The 15,482-nt window shown below is 27.9% G+C and overlaps 1 protein-coding gene across 2 annotated transcripts in view; it reads left to right on the forward strand.

The window, feature by feature from the left end:
* LOC129957387 (structural maintenance of chromosomes protein 5-like) overlaps window positions 1-15,482 on the forward strand; it is an 80,136-nt gene that overhangs the window by 32,195 nt on the left and 32,459 nt on the right. For both annotated transcript variants that reach the window (XM_056069687.1, XM_056069688.1), the window contains exons 12-17: window positions 1,197-1,405; window positions 3,480-3,654; window positions 6,239-6,300; window positions 9,048-9,117; window positions 12,674-12,775; window positions 15,131-15,322. In XM_056069687.1, the coding sequence (XP_055925662.1) occupies window positions 1,197-1,405; window positions 3,480-3,654; window positions 6,239-6,300; window positions 9,048-9,117; window positions 12,674-12,775; window positions 15,131-15,322 (810 nt within the window). The remainder of the gene's footprint in view (window positions 1-1,196; window positions 1,406-3,479; window positions 3,655-6,238; window positions 6,301-9,047; window positions 9,118-12,673; window positions 12,776-15,130; window positions 15,323-15,482) is intronic.

The raw sequence follows: 15,482 nt of genomic DNA on the forward strand, positions 1-15,482 counted from the left end.
TTAATCCTTTACTTTCTGTCAAAAATTATTCATTAATTCTATAAAATATAAAATTGAAGGCTTTGATTCAAAATCTAAGTGTAAAAGTTCTGAAATAATGCACTTATTTGATTGGGTCCTACCTAGATTTCTGTTTTGATCTTTTTTTATTTTAGTAATTTCTGTCTTTTAATTTGTTTTCTCGTTAACAATCTCAAATATTTTTATATTCTTGACTTTTTTAAAGCTTGTTATCTATACTTTCAAACAGTCCCTCATTTTCACTTATGTACTCTTTCAGCTAATAACATTTTATGGTAATTGCCTTTATACTGTCATGAAGAAAATAGAATTTAAGAAGATAGCTTGGTTTATTTTAACAAGTAAAATAAAGACAAAAAAAAAACTTTCTAAAATATAAAAAATAATACAACTGAAAGAGATAAAGTATATGGTTTTCTGAAATTTTCTGAAACTTATCATCGTTACGAGATTTTGACAGAAACTATATAAGTTCTTTTATTTATTTCTTTAAGTGGATTTCTTTAAGCTATTAACCATTTTCAATATTAGTCAATTTCAATGTTTTAATTAATTTCTATAAAGAATTGGGGAAAAAAGACTTACCCTGATAACTTTTATTTATCCATGTCTAGAAAGGATAGAGATCTTCTAAAGATTCAATAATATAAGGTTAAGTTGAGCTGGGTAATGTAATGAGCTGTTGTATTGTTAAAACTAGTGATGAAAAGTTCTGGGCATTTTATTGTAGTATTTATTAAGATTTTTGTATATGTTAAAAGTATTGCCATAAACTCTTTATTTTTTAAAATATTTTGAAAATGAAATCATTCCTAATAATATAGCGTTAAGCATACAATTTTCTATAACTCAAATAATTAAAATTGATGAATTCAATTTTCAAATTATGAATGTTAATATGACATTTTTAACAGATGAAAATTTACAAACCTTCAGAAACTTCTGGTATATCTCTCTTGTTAATTGTACAAGCAAAATAAGGAATATCTTCATTACTTTATTATATTTAGAAAGATGTTTTTTTATATATGGAAGCAAAATTGTTTTTATGTGACTGTGTTCTATGAACTTTTTTTATGTGTTCAGTTGTTTATGAGTAAGATTTAAGTTCTTGTGGGATTTAGATGCAATAAAAATATATAAATATATTGTTTTTTTTTTTGTTTTTTTTTCAGATTAAAGTTTTGAATGATGATTACCGTAAATACATCGAAAGTTCTGTTTCTGATCGCAACTTACTCATGTTTGTCTGTGAAGATAAAGAAGACCTGGAACGTTTTTTAAAAATCATGAAGCACGAGAAAAAATTATCTATCAATGTTTCGATGGTGCCTAGTAAAAGCTTGGCTGAATTTCCTTCACCTCCTATTACAAATGAGATGAGGTATTTTCATGAAGCTTTTTTTTTTTAATGTAAAGAAATGTGAAGTAGTTTGTTGATCATTTAAAAAATTATTAAAAAACGTATTTAAATGTATGAATTCAAAATTTTTGTTTTATGAATCATTAAGAAAATATTAATAAATTTTATATTTTAAATTAATATGTTGAATAATGACATATAAATTGGGTAGAATATAAAGATGGAATTCTATTTAAGAAAGTAAAAAAGAAATAAAAGTATAGTTTGGGTAGTTGTCAAATAGCTTTACAAAATTCAGTTTATCAGGGGTGTTTTTTTTCTGTGAATATGTGAATGGTACAATGTATGAGTTAAAATTTTTATTATGTGAGATATTCTATGTTTTCTTTAATTTTTTTTCTTAATATGATTTAGTTGTAATGTGTTGAATTTTTAAAATTATTCCAAAAATTATACTTGTGTTATGCTTTATTTTAATAAAGTTATATTTCCTGCTTGAAATATTATTTACAGAATATCTAGTATCAAAAAGAATTAGAAAAGTTCTCAAGCCAAATTTCTACTCTAGAGTCTGATTTCACCAGATTTTTTTTTTTTTTTTTTTTTTTTTCCCATATAAATCTCATGACTGCTAGATTTGTCATCCAAGCACCCCTTCTCCCCGCCACCAGCTTCTGTTTTTGAGAAAATAATAAAAAAATAAATTTAAAAAATTAAAATTAAATTTTTTTAAAAAAACTATTCAAAATTTATTAATATGCTTCTATTAATTTTCTTAAATAGTTTAATGCCTGACATGATCATATCAAGTTATACTTTTTGTATTAAATGAGTAGATTTATTTTGGAAACATAAATACAAAGCTGAGAGCAATTTGTGTTTTTAGAATTGCATGAGAAAATGCATCTATTTTTTTATGTGTTATTTTAATGAAGTTATATTTTCTGCATGAAATATTATTAACAGAATATCTAGTATAAAAAATAATCAGAAACGCTCTCAAACCAATCTTCTACTTTTGAGTCTGATTTCACCAGTTTGTTTGTTTCTTATAAATCTCATGACCTCTAGATTTGTCATCAGGGTTCTCCTCCTCCCAATCACCAACCTCTATTTTTGAGAGAAATCTCAGAAGCACTGTTTCATTGTGTTTTAACTTCCATGAAAAATTGTAATAGAATTTTCCAGCACCCAACCATTGTATGAATTTTTCCAATTCTTATTTTGTATGAAAGTCCACAAATCTTAGATACATTTTCGAAGATACTGTCCTTCATTGTCTACAAAAGTCGCCGAAGGCCCTTAATTTTCAAAATAATCACAAATGAAAGTTTAACAGAACTCTCATCCTTAGCAGCTGGCCTGCCAATTATTTTCTGGTATTGTCAATTAATTTCATTCATGTGGTAAGCATAGCTAATAAAACAGAATATCATTGTATAAATGTAATTAATTTAATATGATACTTTTCTTTATTATGTGTTTTATCAAAGTTGAACAATAAAATTTTGAAATTATGATATTCATTTTGATTCCCCCTGCATTGTGCATTACTAAATTTATATAATGGATGATCAGCTGTCCTTGAGGATAGTATCCCCCCCCCTACGATTTCAGCAGAAATAATTTATTTATATAATTGTCATTTCCAATCATGTTTTAATAGCATCTGGTATTCATGTATTTCCATTTTTGAAATTCAACATTCTGTCTTTTCTCAAAGTGATACTTTAGATTTAATTAGTAAAATATAGTATTAAGATAAATCATTATAGGCACTATTAAAATTACTATTAATTTATTAATATATATAAGAAATATATTAAGTACTTCTGTTTAAAATTTATTAATGCATCTTTATTAATTTTCTTAAATAGTTTAATGACTGATATGATCATATCAAGTGTTGCATTTTGTATTAAATGTGTAGATCTATTTTGGGAACATAAATATAAAGCTGAAAGCAAGTTGCATTTTAGGAATCTTACGATTTGTATAAGAAAATGCATCCATCCATTTATTTATAGTAATTAATTATGCTAGTGATATTTTGCTAATAATTGTTAATTGTCCAACATTTCTTTTCTTTTTATAGAAGACTTGGCATAGAATGTTATTTAAAGGATTTATTTACTGCTCCTGATCCTGTGATGCGAGTTCTTTGCCAGCTGTGTCAGGTTCATCAAGTGCCTGTGTGTAATGAAAATGCTGCACAAAATATTGTTTCTATAGTGAAATACAGCAACCTCTTCTACACACCAAGTGAAAAAGTAACTTATATTTTCTTTATAAACAGTTTTTCCCAAGTTTAATACTGTTTTTTTTTTTTTTTAATACTTTATGGGTTTTAATGTTAGTACCTCTTTAAGATAAAAGAAAATTTCGTGTAGTACAAAACCAGAAACATATAATATAGCAAAGGAAATTAGTTAATTGCACCATTACAGGATAATTTATTTATTACAGATGCCCAAAAGATTGGCTATGACGGCATTAGATCTCTAGCCTTCCAATATTTCTGAACTTTACAGTAAAGAGATAAGGAAAGAGGCAAAGCCGTAGCAGATTTAGTGTTAACTAGGGTGCACTGCGTAAGGCCTGCTACATTAAACCCCTGTCCAAGATAATTTATATCCTCTGATTTTGTGTTCCACGTCTACCTGTAGTTAATTTAATATTGTGTTTGGAATAATGTTCATTTTTGAACAACTTTGTATACTATCTAATACCAATCCTTGCTTGTAATTAAAAAAACATAATTATAGATTTATATGATATTGTATAATCTGATTCTTAATTAATATATCTTTTTACCAATGTCTAAAGTAAACATTCGCTGCTGTTGACTTAAAAGACTAAATAAAAACATCATGGCTAGTTTTGAATACATAATGATAATGCAGCTACTTACACAATTGACTCTCAATAATTCATCACTGCCCTAATCCTACCCCTTATTAAAGTTTAGTATTTATATTTAAATGACTGGGGATCATTGGAAAGAGAGAGAAAGTCAGCTGGTGATCTCATAGCAGTGTAAAACAGTAGGCTGCAGTTCATATATTATGATACTTGCTGTATAAAGTGCGATTTTTTGCTTAGGTTTTTTTTTTTTTTAATTTAAACATATGCTCCCTATTCGTGCAATTTTACAGAAAACACATGCTTTACCATTAGAATGAGTTTTTTTAATGAACTTAGTCTAATATAGTACTTTCTTTCATTCAGCAATCCTTTGATTTGATAACTGCCAGATTATTAAGAATGTACTTTAAATGCTCTTCAGTTTTTGTAAAGATTCTAACAGACTTTTCTCTATGAACTTATTTATTAAATTATTAAAAAGTGCATAAAATAATAATTTTAAAAAATATGAAACAGATCCTATAGCATAGAAAAATCTATGATATAAATATTTTTTTCATGTTTGTTCAATAAATCCTTTTTATCCATTCTTTTTTCAAAATAAAACTACTAGGACTTCAGCTGTTTTAATTTTATCATCTCTTCTCAAAAAATAATTTTAAGGATCTTTTCAATTTCCAACACCATCTATTATTCATCTGTTTTATTCTAAACTAAGTGTAAATTCATTTCGGAATTAAAGTAAAAATTCAAATCTGCTATCGAACATTTCAAGCTGTCATGCAAGGACATTATTTTTTTAAAATTACATTGTAAAAATCCGACAGAAATCCTATTGAAACACATGAATTAATTGAATTAGTTTACTGCAGATTTAAAAGTGTATAGATTATGAAATAAAAGAGGGTGTGAAAATCCTACAGCTGAGTTAAAATGATTGGTAAAAATGCACTATTGAATATTTTGATGGATGACTCTGCATTATTTAATTAGATTATTTCAGTTTAGTCCATCAAATTGAATTAAAAATATTATTAAAATTAAGTGAAAACTATACAGATATAAAATTAATATCATTAAAAAGTAATTTTTTTTTAGTTTAAAATTAATATACAGTCACCAAAATTGAAATATTTGGAGTGATTTCTCACTAAATATAATCATAACAATTTTTTAATGCAACCTCTAAAAGCTGTTTGTAATCATTTCTGGTATCCATCCAGGACGGCAACTTTTAGGAGAGTTTTTGAAGATCGGCACAATTTTGACATGCTTTCCAAATAGAAGAATCGGGTACATTTAAAAATTGTAACTTTTTGTTGGCAAATAGTCACCAAAGGCGTAAACCTTTTATATAATTTTCTAATAACCCTAAAAGCGAAAAATTGATGCCTCAAAAGCGATAAATTGTTGATTTTCTACCGGTGCATTTTGAGGCTTCAAAAACAGCAAACCAAAGCAGCATCATGTTCTCGCATGACAATAAATTGCAAATTTTGAGGCTTCAAAAACCCCAAACCAAATAAGCATCATGTTCTCGCATGACAATAAATACTATCATTATTTTAATATGCTGTTTCTACTATTAAAGTCCAATGGAAGATCAATGATTTAAGCAGTTATTTGCCAAGTTCCTAAACGGTGATGCTTAAAATCATTTTAAAGATGATGAACAGTCATTCAAAATAATCATCAATACGATAAACGTTGCAATATAATATAAAAATTCAAATTTCATAATTTTTTTCGGTAGTACATTTATTATTGGTTTAAGAACAGCTATTCAACTGCTGTTAGAATATTTACACTGCATAAAATGAATTAAAATAATATGATTAGAAAAATGAAATTAATTGTGCCATTGCATTAAAAAAAATTGATTGCTTTTGTTACTTCTTTAATGTATGCTTTTTTCCCCCTCAAATTCAGCTCTTTCTTTTATATTCATAATTATATCAAAGTTTATTGATATTTACTTTCTTTCTGCAGATATTTGGATTGAAATCCCGTTATGGTCAGCAACATATGTCAATTAAAAGAGAAGTATTAGTGTAAGTAAATTGTTTTATAATTAAAGACATATTATTCTTTGTATTTTGTATATTACACTTAGAATTATTGCTATGTTACAAAATTTTGAAAATAATAGTATCAGAACTATTTTAATTTATTATGTAGAAGCATATCTGATTGGTACTTGCAGACTGGAATAGCCACACCCAGTTTTTTTTAATGGAATTTAATTTTTAAATTTTTTTTTTGTGTTGCTATTTATATATTATTCATTTAAAAATTGGGAGTTCATTCATTCATTTAAAAAAATGTTGGTGCTCTACAGGGCAGATGGTTTGATCAACAGCTATCATTTTGATATATATATACTTTGAAGAGAAGGAATGTGCACACTTCCAAATGACTTTAAAAAAAAAAAAAAAAAATTAAAAAGTGGTGTTTCCCCATGATAATTTCCAGAAATATTGTTATACAAAAATTTATTCTACACTATTTCAAAGAAAATTTTTTTCTTAATGATACCATTTTAATAAATTAAACTTTGGCAATTTTTAAAAGGTTTTTTTGCTTGATTTAGGATTGTTGCCTTGAAATTCAAACCATTTTCCTTATTTCGTGAAATATCAGTGTTGCCACGGCACTGGAAAAATATATTAAATTTAAAATTCATCTTAAAAACAGGAAAAATGCAGAAAAATTTGAAAAATTCCATAAAAACTGGAAAAATAAAGAAAATTTAAAGTTTCTTGGCCCCCCCCCCTTTATTTAAAAAATGACAATTTCTGAACACTGCAAGAATAAAATATAATCATAACACCGAAAATGAAACAACTGTGTAATCGTGGAAATTCGACCCCCCCCCCTTTTTCCTACTCCTTTCCCCTTTTCTCTGTGTAGATAAGTCTAATTTTGATTTCAAAGACAGTTTTTCTCTTTCCATGAGATTCCAATATTGCAGTTAATGAGAATGTCAAGACTGCTATAATTACGCGAGAGAATAGAATAAATTTCTCTGGTGGGAATAGCATCATTCAGTTTGCGAAAGTGGTGGTGTTTAGTCACTCACATGTGAATTTATTGAATGGTTTATTTATTATTTGAGAAATTTTTTACTTATTCATAGTAGATTAGAGAATTTTTTTAAACAATACGCTGCTTAAAATCCATATTTAATGCAAATTGAATCAGTGGTAAGTATGAATCTTAGCTTTGCTGATTGAGTTAAAGAATTTCTGTGATACTGTTTGCCTGATTTTAAAAAATCGCGTTAAAATGGTTCTTTACTCGAAATGACTAACAGAGTTGGATCTTGACATAGAGAACAAACTTCACACTATCAAACCACTTTTACAGTCTTGGCCTTCATTAAAAAATAGAAACGCAGATACTCTTTTAACTCACTTACACATTGGTCATACTAGATTCACTCATCTTTATCTTTTACTTGGGGAACAACCACCAATGTTGTTCACAATGCAAATGTCTATTCATCATATTCTGTCTGAATGCCCATGCTTCAATGTTCAGCACTTGCAGTTTTTCAAACTTCTTCAATTTCTTTATCAATTTTACTTGGCAAAATCCCTCATGTTAATCTTTTTGATTTTTTAAAATCCATAAAACTTTATTCCTTCATTTAAAATATGTTTATTTTCTTAAAAATATCATTTATAACCTCTCTTAATAAAATTTTATACTCTCGTATTCCTGTGATTTTAATTCATTAGTTGGTGCAACATAGTCAACATGTTGGCTTTTGTGTAAAAAAAAAAAAAAAAAAAAATCAAAATCAAAATTTTAAATTATTATAGATATTTTTAAATGGAACTGTGATTTTTTGACATTTTAAAAGAAATTTTATATAATTTATGTTTATTACTTTTGCTAAATTTCATTAACAGTTTTGAAAACCCACTATAGAAAGTAGAGTTATAAATTATTTTGTGACCCTTATGTGTATGTGTGACATTAAAAAAAAAAAATCTTTAACTTTATTTATTTATTTATTTTGACGAAATACACTTTTTTCTATTCCAACCGAGGTATATAACTTGTGAGCCATACATATCATTAATTTTTATTTCACTGTTAATAAATAAAATTTTGACCTGTTAGCATCATCAACCCCATAAAGTTGCTGTTCTTAACAAAAATGAGAAGTGAGGGCAGAGAAGGAATACTCATTCTATATTTATGAAAAAGGACAGTTTAGCTGCACATTCTTTCTACTTCTGGACATTTAACAATAAATGTGCTCCTATGCGCAAAACCATTCCATAATTATCTGGACTTGAAACCATCGAAAAACTCTTGTGAAATGTTGAGTGGTCTCATCATTTTATGCAAAAATTAATAGAAAAAAACCCTTTGGATCTGACCATGACTGTAATCTTATTGGAAACATCGCTACATTCTATAATCATAAAATTCTGCATATATATGTGCATTTAATTTCTGATTATCCATAATTGTTAATCTCAGAATGTTGTTAAAAATTCCAATCTTAAATTTAAATTAAAAAGAGTGTTTTTAACACTAAAAAACAAATGCTTTAAAAAAAATTAAATCAGCAAGTTCAAAATGTAAAATTCTGTTTATTAAATCATTATTTTATGTGCCTTTACAATAAATGATTTTTTTTATAGGCATTTTCATATAACTTTGTGTTTTTTGTTGACTGTTTACAGAATTTCTTTAACTGTAGCTGTTTTAATTCATTATTTTTTTTTTAAAGTGATGCTGTGCCTATTGGAATTTAAGTAAAAAAATTTTCTTTTTCCCCCAGGGCCAAAGGTATTCTACCAGATATCGTAAATAATTCAGAAGATTTGCTGACTGCTAGAAGCAATTTACAGGTGATGCAAATTAAGTTTATAGAAATATTTATTAAAATTGGAGAATGAGCTAAAACTGTAAAATAATAAACTAGGTTTTTCTTTTATATTTATGCTAATGCTTGAACAAGTTGCCACACCACCTGGAGAATCTAGAAAACTGGGGGTTTAAAAATCGTCAAAAAAAAAAAAAAAAAATGCAGAGAAATTAAAGGTTGTTTGTGAAAACGAGGATAATACAGGGAATTTTTCAATTTTTTTAGTCTCCCCCCCTCCCATATCCCATCTAAAAATATCGATCGATAAAGATTGCAAGAATAAAAGACTGTAGTCATAGCTTCCAGAAACAAAACAATATCATTCTCAATTGTGTAATACGGAAACTATCTCCTTTTTTTCTGTATGCATCAGTCTAGTTTTGATTTGATCAACAGTTATTCTTTTTCTATGAGATTCCGGAATTGCAACTGATGAGCATGTGTGAAACTTCTGTAACTGTGCAAACGAATCAAATACATTTTTCTGGCAGAATCTGCAGAAACAGTGTGGTGATGTTTAGTTTACTCACTTGAGTTTATTGAAAATGTTTGTTTAATATTTGAGAAACTGTGAACTTATTCAAAGTAGATTAGAGAATATTTTCCAATCCAGATTTTGCTGAATGGGTTCGAGAAACTTCTCAATATCAATTTGTTGAATACTGCACGTTCCATAAGAAAGTAATAAACTTAATTACTTAAGTTTATTATGGGAAAACAGACACTTATTAGTCCTGTCAAAAGAGAAAAACATACAAAACTGCATATCAGTTCAAAACAGTCATCATTGATGTTGGACTTAGTATCTAAAAGGAATATCACTTCAAAGCCAAAAACGCCAGATTTAATGTCCGAAAATAAACTGATTTCGAACTTTTTAGTTCAAGAACAATCATTTGAAGCCAAATTTTTATGAGCATTAAAACTTGCAGTGTCACATTTGTCCTTTAATTCATTCAATTATAAATCGTGAATATTTTCACATACATTCACTGAAAGTGAAAAATGTATGTTTTATCTAATTTTTTATGGATTAGGGCCATTTGCACCCTGAAATTTATGGCGGAAATATCTTCAGAAGTTGCAGAAATTCATTCCCAAATACTTTAATTGGCAAAAATGAATGAATAAATAAAAACTCTTGCTTCATAAGGTTTTTTGTTTAGTGATCCTTAAGTGATTTGTATCTTCATAACAAAAATAATTCATGTTTTATTTCCAAGTCCTTAATTTTTTGTGACTTACAATGAAAAAGCATGAGAGGTAATTTATCTTCCCCCATTAATATATAAATTTTTCTTACTAAATTGTAGATAATAAATAAAGAGGAAATGTTTTTGTTGTTGTTGTATGTAAATAGAAACCTTCTTTTAATATGCTATTATTTCAAGTAATGTTAAGCTCTTCTTTCTCGTCCTTGCTTTTCCACTTCTTAAAACCATATTCCATTATAATTAGCACATGAGTTCTATTTGCGCATTTTTTCGTATCTTTAATATACGTGCAGGGAAAAACACAATTTTTTTTACCAGATTTGAGTGGCAACCCTGTAATGACTTATCTTTGAAAGAGAGGGTTTAGAAAAATTCTGAGGCTCTTGAACTTGAGTGATGTTAGAAATAAGAGGGTTAGTTGACATACTTTCTGATGCTATTTTTTTTCATGTCATATTATTTTCATTGAAATAAAGTAGATTAAAATGATGTAATCTTGATGAAATTGTGATGGCACTGACACACTAGAATGAACATGCACAAAAAGTGGCATGGCAAACCTTAAATATTGTAGTAACGAAATTGCAGCTTAATTTTTGCTTAACTATCACTCATATTCCCATTAAAGTCTTAACATTTGTATCTAATATCTGTTGGATAAAATAGCTGGTATTTTTCATTTAAGCTTCTGACTGATATATTTCTGAGTATCAATAATAAATATAGGAAATAAAATGCAAATAATAATTATTAGGAATATTAAGAAATGTATATGCTGTATTTTTAAAACTTTAAAGAATTCATGGCCTAATGGTTTAAATTTGATATTTGTTTGGTAACTTTTTTATTTAATGAATTGGAGGTTTTCAATTTTTTTTTGTTGGACTTTCCTATTTATTTAAAATGTTAAGAGCTATTTTTAATAGATGATGATTTATAAAATTCTGAAGAGATAAAAATTTTATCGGAAGCAAGAGAAAATATCTTTTAAATTTATTGATGCAATGTGATTCTATGTGTCATTTGAAAAATAAACAACTTATTGTAGAAATTGTGGCATAGGTCTTCTTTTTGAAATTTCTAAATTATGTGTACAGAATTCCATAATTAATTAGTTTATATGGTAATGATTTCTTGAGCAAGCAAATATGTGGATATAAAAATTAAGCTCATAGCATGTTTATGCGTTGAAATATCCTCTTAGAAAGAAATGTCAAAGGCTTTAGAAATGACAACAATAAAAATATTGAAAAATATGTTGTAATTTTTAAAATATCTTTACACACCTGTGTATAACAGTTAAAAATACTTAATTACAGAGAAATTTGGCTAATTGAAGATGGCAACAGCACATTAAAAAGTTTGATTTATCCTAAAATTCACAGTACCAGAAACTGTGTGTAGAAACGATAGTTTCATTCTAAAAACTTGTTTTTAATATTTAAAAGTTTTCATAAGGAATTTTAATAAAGTAATGATAATTGCCAAACTTCCTGGACATTCTGGAATATTTCATTTAATCACCAAGCCTTGGGTTATTGACCTGTTTGGCATCTAACAGAGCTCTCCATAAAACTGTCTCTCGTATGATGGAACTATATGTATTCAGAAATAACATTACAAATTTGTAACATTATTGTACAATATAAAATCCTTTAATTAATTAAAGGGCTTAAAACATTTATTTTTGACTGCTGAGGGCATGAGGTATGAACATATAACAGTTCAGAAATAAAGTAACTTTATATATATAATTTTATTACCAATAAATTCAAATTTACATTATTTATATTAGCCATATTCCTCTATATTTACATTTGCGCAATAGCTTTAATTATTCTCGCATGAATTTATAACAAACAATCCTTCATTTCTTATTGCAAATTCTGGAATGGCAGTGTAATGATTGGATTTTGAAGCGTTAGGAAATAAACGTTCATAGATGGCGCTAGACAACTAGCGCGAGTGTAATTCAAAGAGTGAGGTCATTCGAATGTTGGCTCTTGGTGGAGAAGGAGTTACTGAGCAGAGTAACTCGAACGAATCTGAAATAAATCTGTTAAGTTTTCTATTTGCCTAATTTTTTTCAAAGCACTCACGAACCAGCCACGACAGGCAGTAAGTTTCCAATTATTCTTACCTTACTTTGAGAGTCTTGATGTTACAACTTCATTGAATTTTGGTATTTGACATTTTTCCGTCAATTTTTCTTATAACCTCTGATTTAATGGTGAACTCCCCCCCCCCCTTTTTTTTATGTATGTTAATTTGCTTTTTTTTTCATATTTGTTTTTGTAGATAATATTTTTATTTCTGATTTTGTAGGAAATAGAAAAAATGTTGGCAGAAATTACACCACAGTATGATGAACTTCAAAAGCAAAGAACTCAATTAGAACGCCAACAAGAGCAATTAAGGAATGAAAAGGTATAATTATTTATAGTGAAATATGTCATTTTTATTTTGTTTTTATCTCATGTTTTTAAATAAGCCTGAATATTTTGTTTATTTTTTTATCAAAGACTTACTCACTTGAAATATTATTGTTTACTTAAAATTTTCCAAGGATAAAATAGACCTTTTTTTCTGACTACTGAGCTTATATTTCATATGACAGGTGTTGTTTAGTTGTCACATATGTTTTGAAGGAAGTTTTCTGCCATAAATATGGGCCTTACAGTCAATGAAGATAAAATCAAATTTATGAAATTCCCATCCTCAACTATAAATCACGGTGTTTCTCTGTGCATTAAAGGTCATACCTTCAAAAAAGTCGATCATTTCAAATACCTTGGCACAATGATTAATGACAATAATAAGCTCGGTGCAGAATTGGCACAACAGAATAAAATTGGCTAATAATAAATGTTTCTTTGGATTGGAAAAACAACTAAGATCCAACTTAATCAGTCAAAAAACTGAATTATTAAGAATTTATGACTCTTACTATGCCTGTTCTTCTCTATGCAAGTGAAATTTGGATTTTTAACTTGGACACTCAGCATTCTCTGAACATGTTTGAGAGAAAGATCCTTAGAACTATCTTTGGCCCAGTACTAGAGAAAAGATGTTGGCGATCTAGATCCAATTTTGAATTAGACAAACTCTACAGGCAACCACAGATAACACTGGTTATCTGGAGCAATAGGTTAAGATGGCTCGACTATATCTGGAGAAGCCCTGAAAACAGCGCTCTCAAAATATCCACTTTTAAAAATTCTATGGGATCCTGGGCCAGAGGAAGACCTCCAACTAGATGGCTGGATGATGTGGAAAGAGACGTGAGTGTACTGAGGATAAAAAACTGGAATGGAATTGGGGGGGGGGGAGAGAGAAAGTGCTGGAAAGTGCACATAGTTGAGACAGATTGGATTGGAAGATAGATTTCTTTTAGGCCTTAAAGAATATGTATTAAATTCTATGTATGATTAAAAGCCTTAATTTTTAAAATTATCATTTTATTTTCAAGCAAATTGCATTTGTAAATTACCATTTTGAATCATCCATCCTCCTTGCTTTGCTTGAATAATTTTGTCCAATGTTGTTGTAAATTATTTCATCAAGCTGTTGTGTTGCTCTTTAAATTGTTTCTTCTAGATGCCACTAAGATTTGCATTATGACGTTTTTCTTGTATTATATATTTTCATTAATAATAATTCAAAATATTTTTCAAGTTTATTTCAAATTTCAAAGTTTAAAAGAAAATAATTATTTGAATATAATAAGAATATGTATTTAAGTTATGTTATAAGTTATAGAACTGAACTTGTAAAGAAGAATAACTGAGAGAAAGAGTAACTGAACTTCTAAAGAAAGTTCAGTTACTCTATCTCTCTCTCTTTTTTTTAATTGTGAAAATTAATGATTTGTAGTACTTTAAGTTCTTGTTCCTTTTCTGTACATAGCAGAAAGCTCACAAGTAACCTCAATAGTGTTAACATTTCAGTTAAAAGCAGATTGTCAAAAATGCTCAGTTTTATTTACTTGACATTCCATTCTAATGGTCTGAAAATAATCAGTAGTAAAATAAATCTTTTAATAAAATAAAGTTTTTGTAATTTAAAAAAAAATTAAATTAATATCATTAAATTATCTAATTCTAAGAAAATTCTAATTATCTTTTGTGCATTTTATCTCTGCATACATTTTTAAATATGAAAATTATTGCTCATTAATCATTGCTCAATCCAGTATGCTAGCAACTTTTTTTTAAATCATAATTTGGCCTCTGCTTTGTTTTGTCACTGAATTAAACTTTTGTGCACAAATTGAATTAAGTTATTTCAATAATACATCGGCATCCTGGCATAAGAGTAGCATATCTTTCCCATGATCTGAACGTCCCGGGTTCGAGTCCTGGTTTGGCATGGTTGTTCGTTATCCTGTGTTCTGTCTGTGAGGTTTGTGAAAGAACCCCTCTGTAAAAAGGGTTTGTGCAAGGAGTATGTGAGTGTCATCTTCATATGAGCTAAAGTCAGACTTCTGCCCTAGAGTGTCTTCACCCTAAGAAGCTATTGTACCCTTCTTTCCTTGATCTCTTGGACTTGGTTTGAATTGTTATTCAATCCAAAGGAGATAAACAACAACAACAGATATTTGAATAAAAATGACTTTTAATATACTTTTATTTTCGTTTCAATTAGAAATGTTTCTACAGGTTATTTTAGGCACTTTTTTTTTTCTTTTGCTATTTATTCTTATTAATTATTTTATTGTGCTCCATCAACATGTAATAATTTTGTGTGCATTGTGAATCTGTTTGTCGTGATTGTTTTTTCTAGATCAGTATAAACAATGAGATGAGAAAGTTGAATGAGCTTAACGTGAAGCTTGGACAGCTTAATGAGGCTTATAAGAGAAGATCAGAAGAAATGATTGATGAGGAAGCAGAAAAAAAGAAAGTTGCAGATGTTATACGTAATTTAAATACTAAGAAGTTGAAGATTTTAGCAGAAATTCATAAAATTGTCAAGGTGAGTTAGATTTTCATGGGTAGTCAGTGTTTATTTTGTGACTTATCTTAAATTACTGCTTAATTTTTTAAAATAAAAATTAGAAATATTGATTAGTTTGCAACAAAATTATTAAAAATTTCAAAATGCAACTATAATTTACTAGAAAGCTTCATCTCCT

The sequence above is a fragment of the Argiope bruennichi genome, chromosome 11 (assembly GCF_947563725.1).
Source record: "Argiope bruennichi chromosome 11, qqArgBrue1.1, whole genome shotgun sequence".
Lineage (NCBI taxonomy): Eukaryota > Metazoa > Arthropoda > Arachnida > Araneae > Araneidae > Argiope > Argiope bruennichi.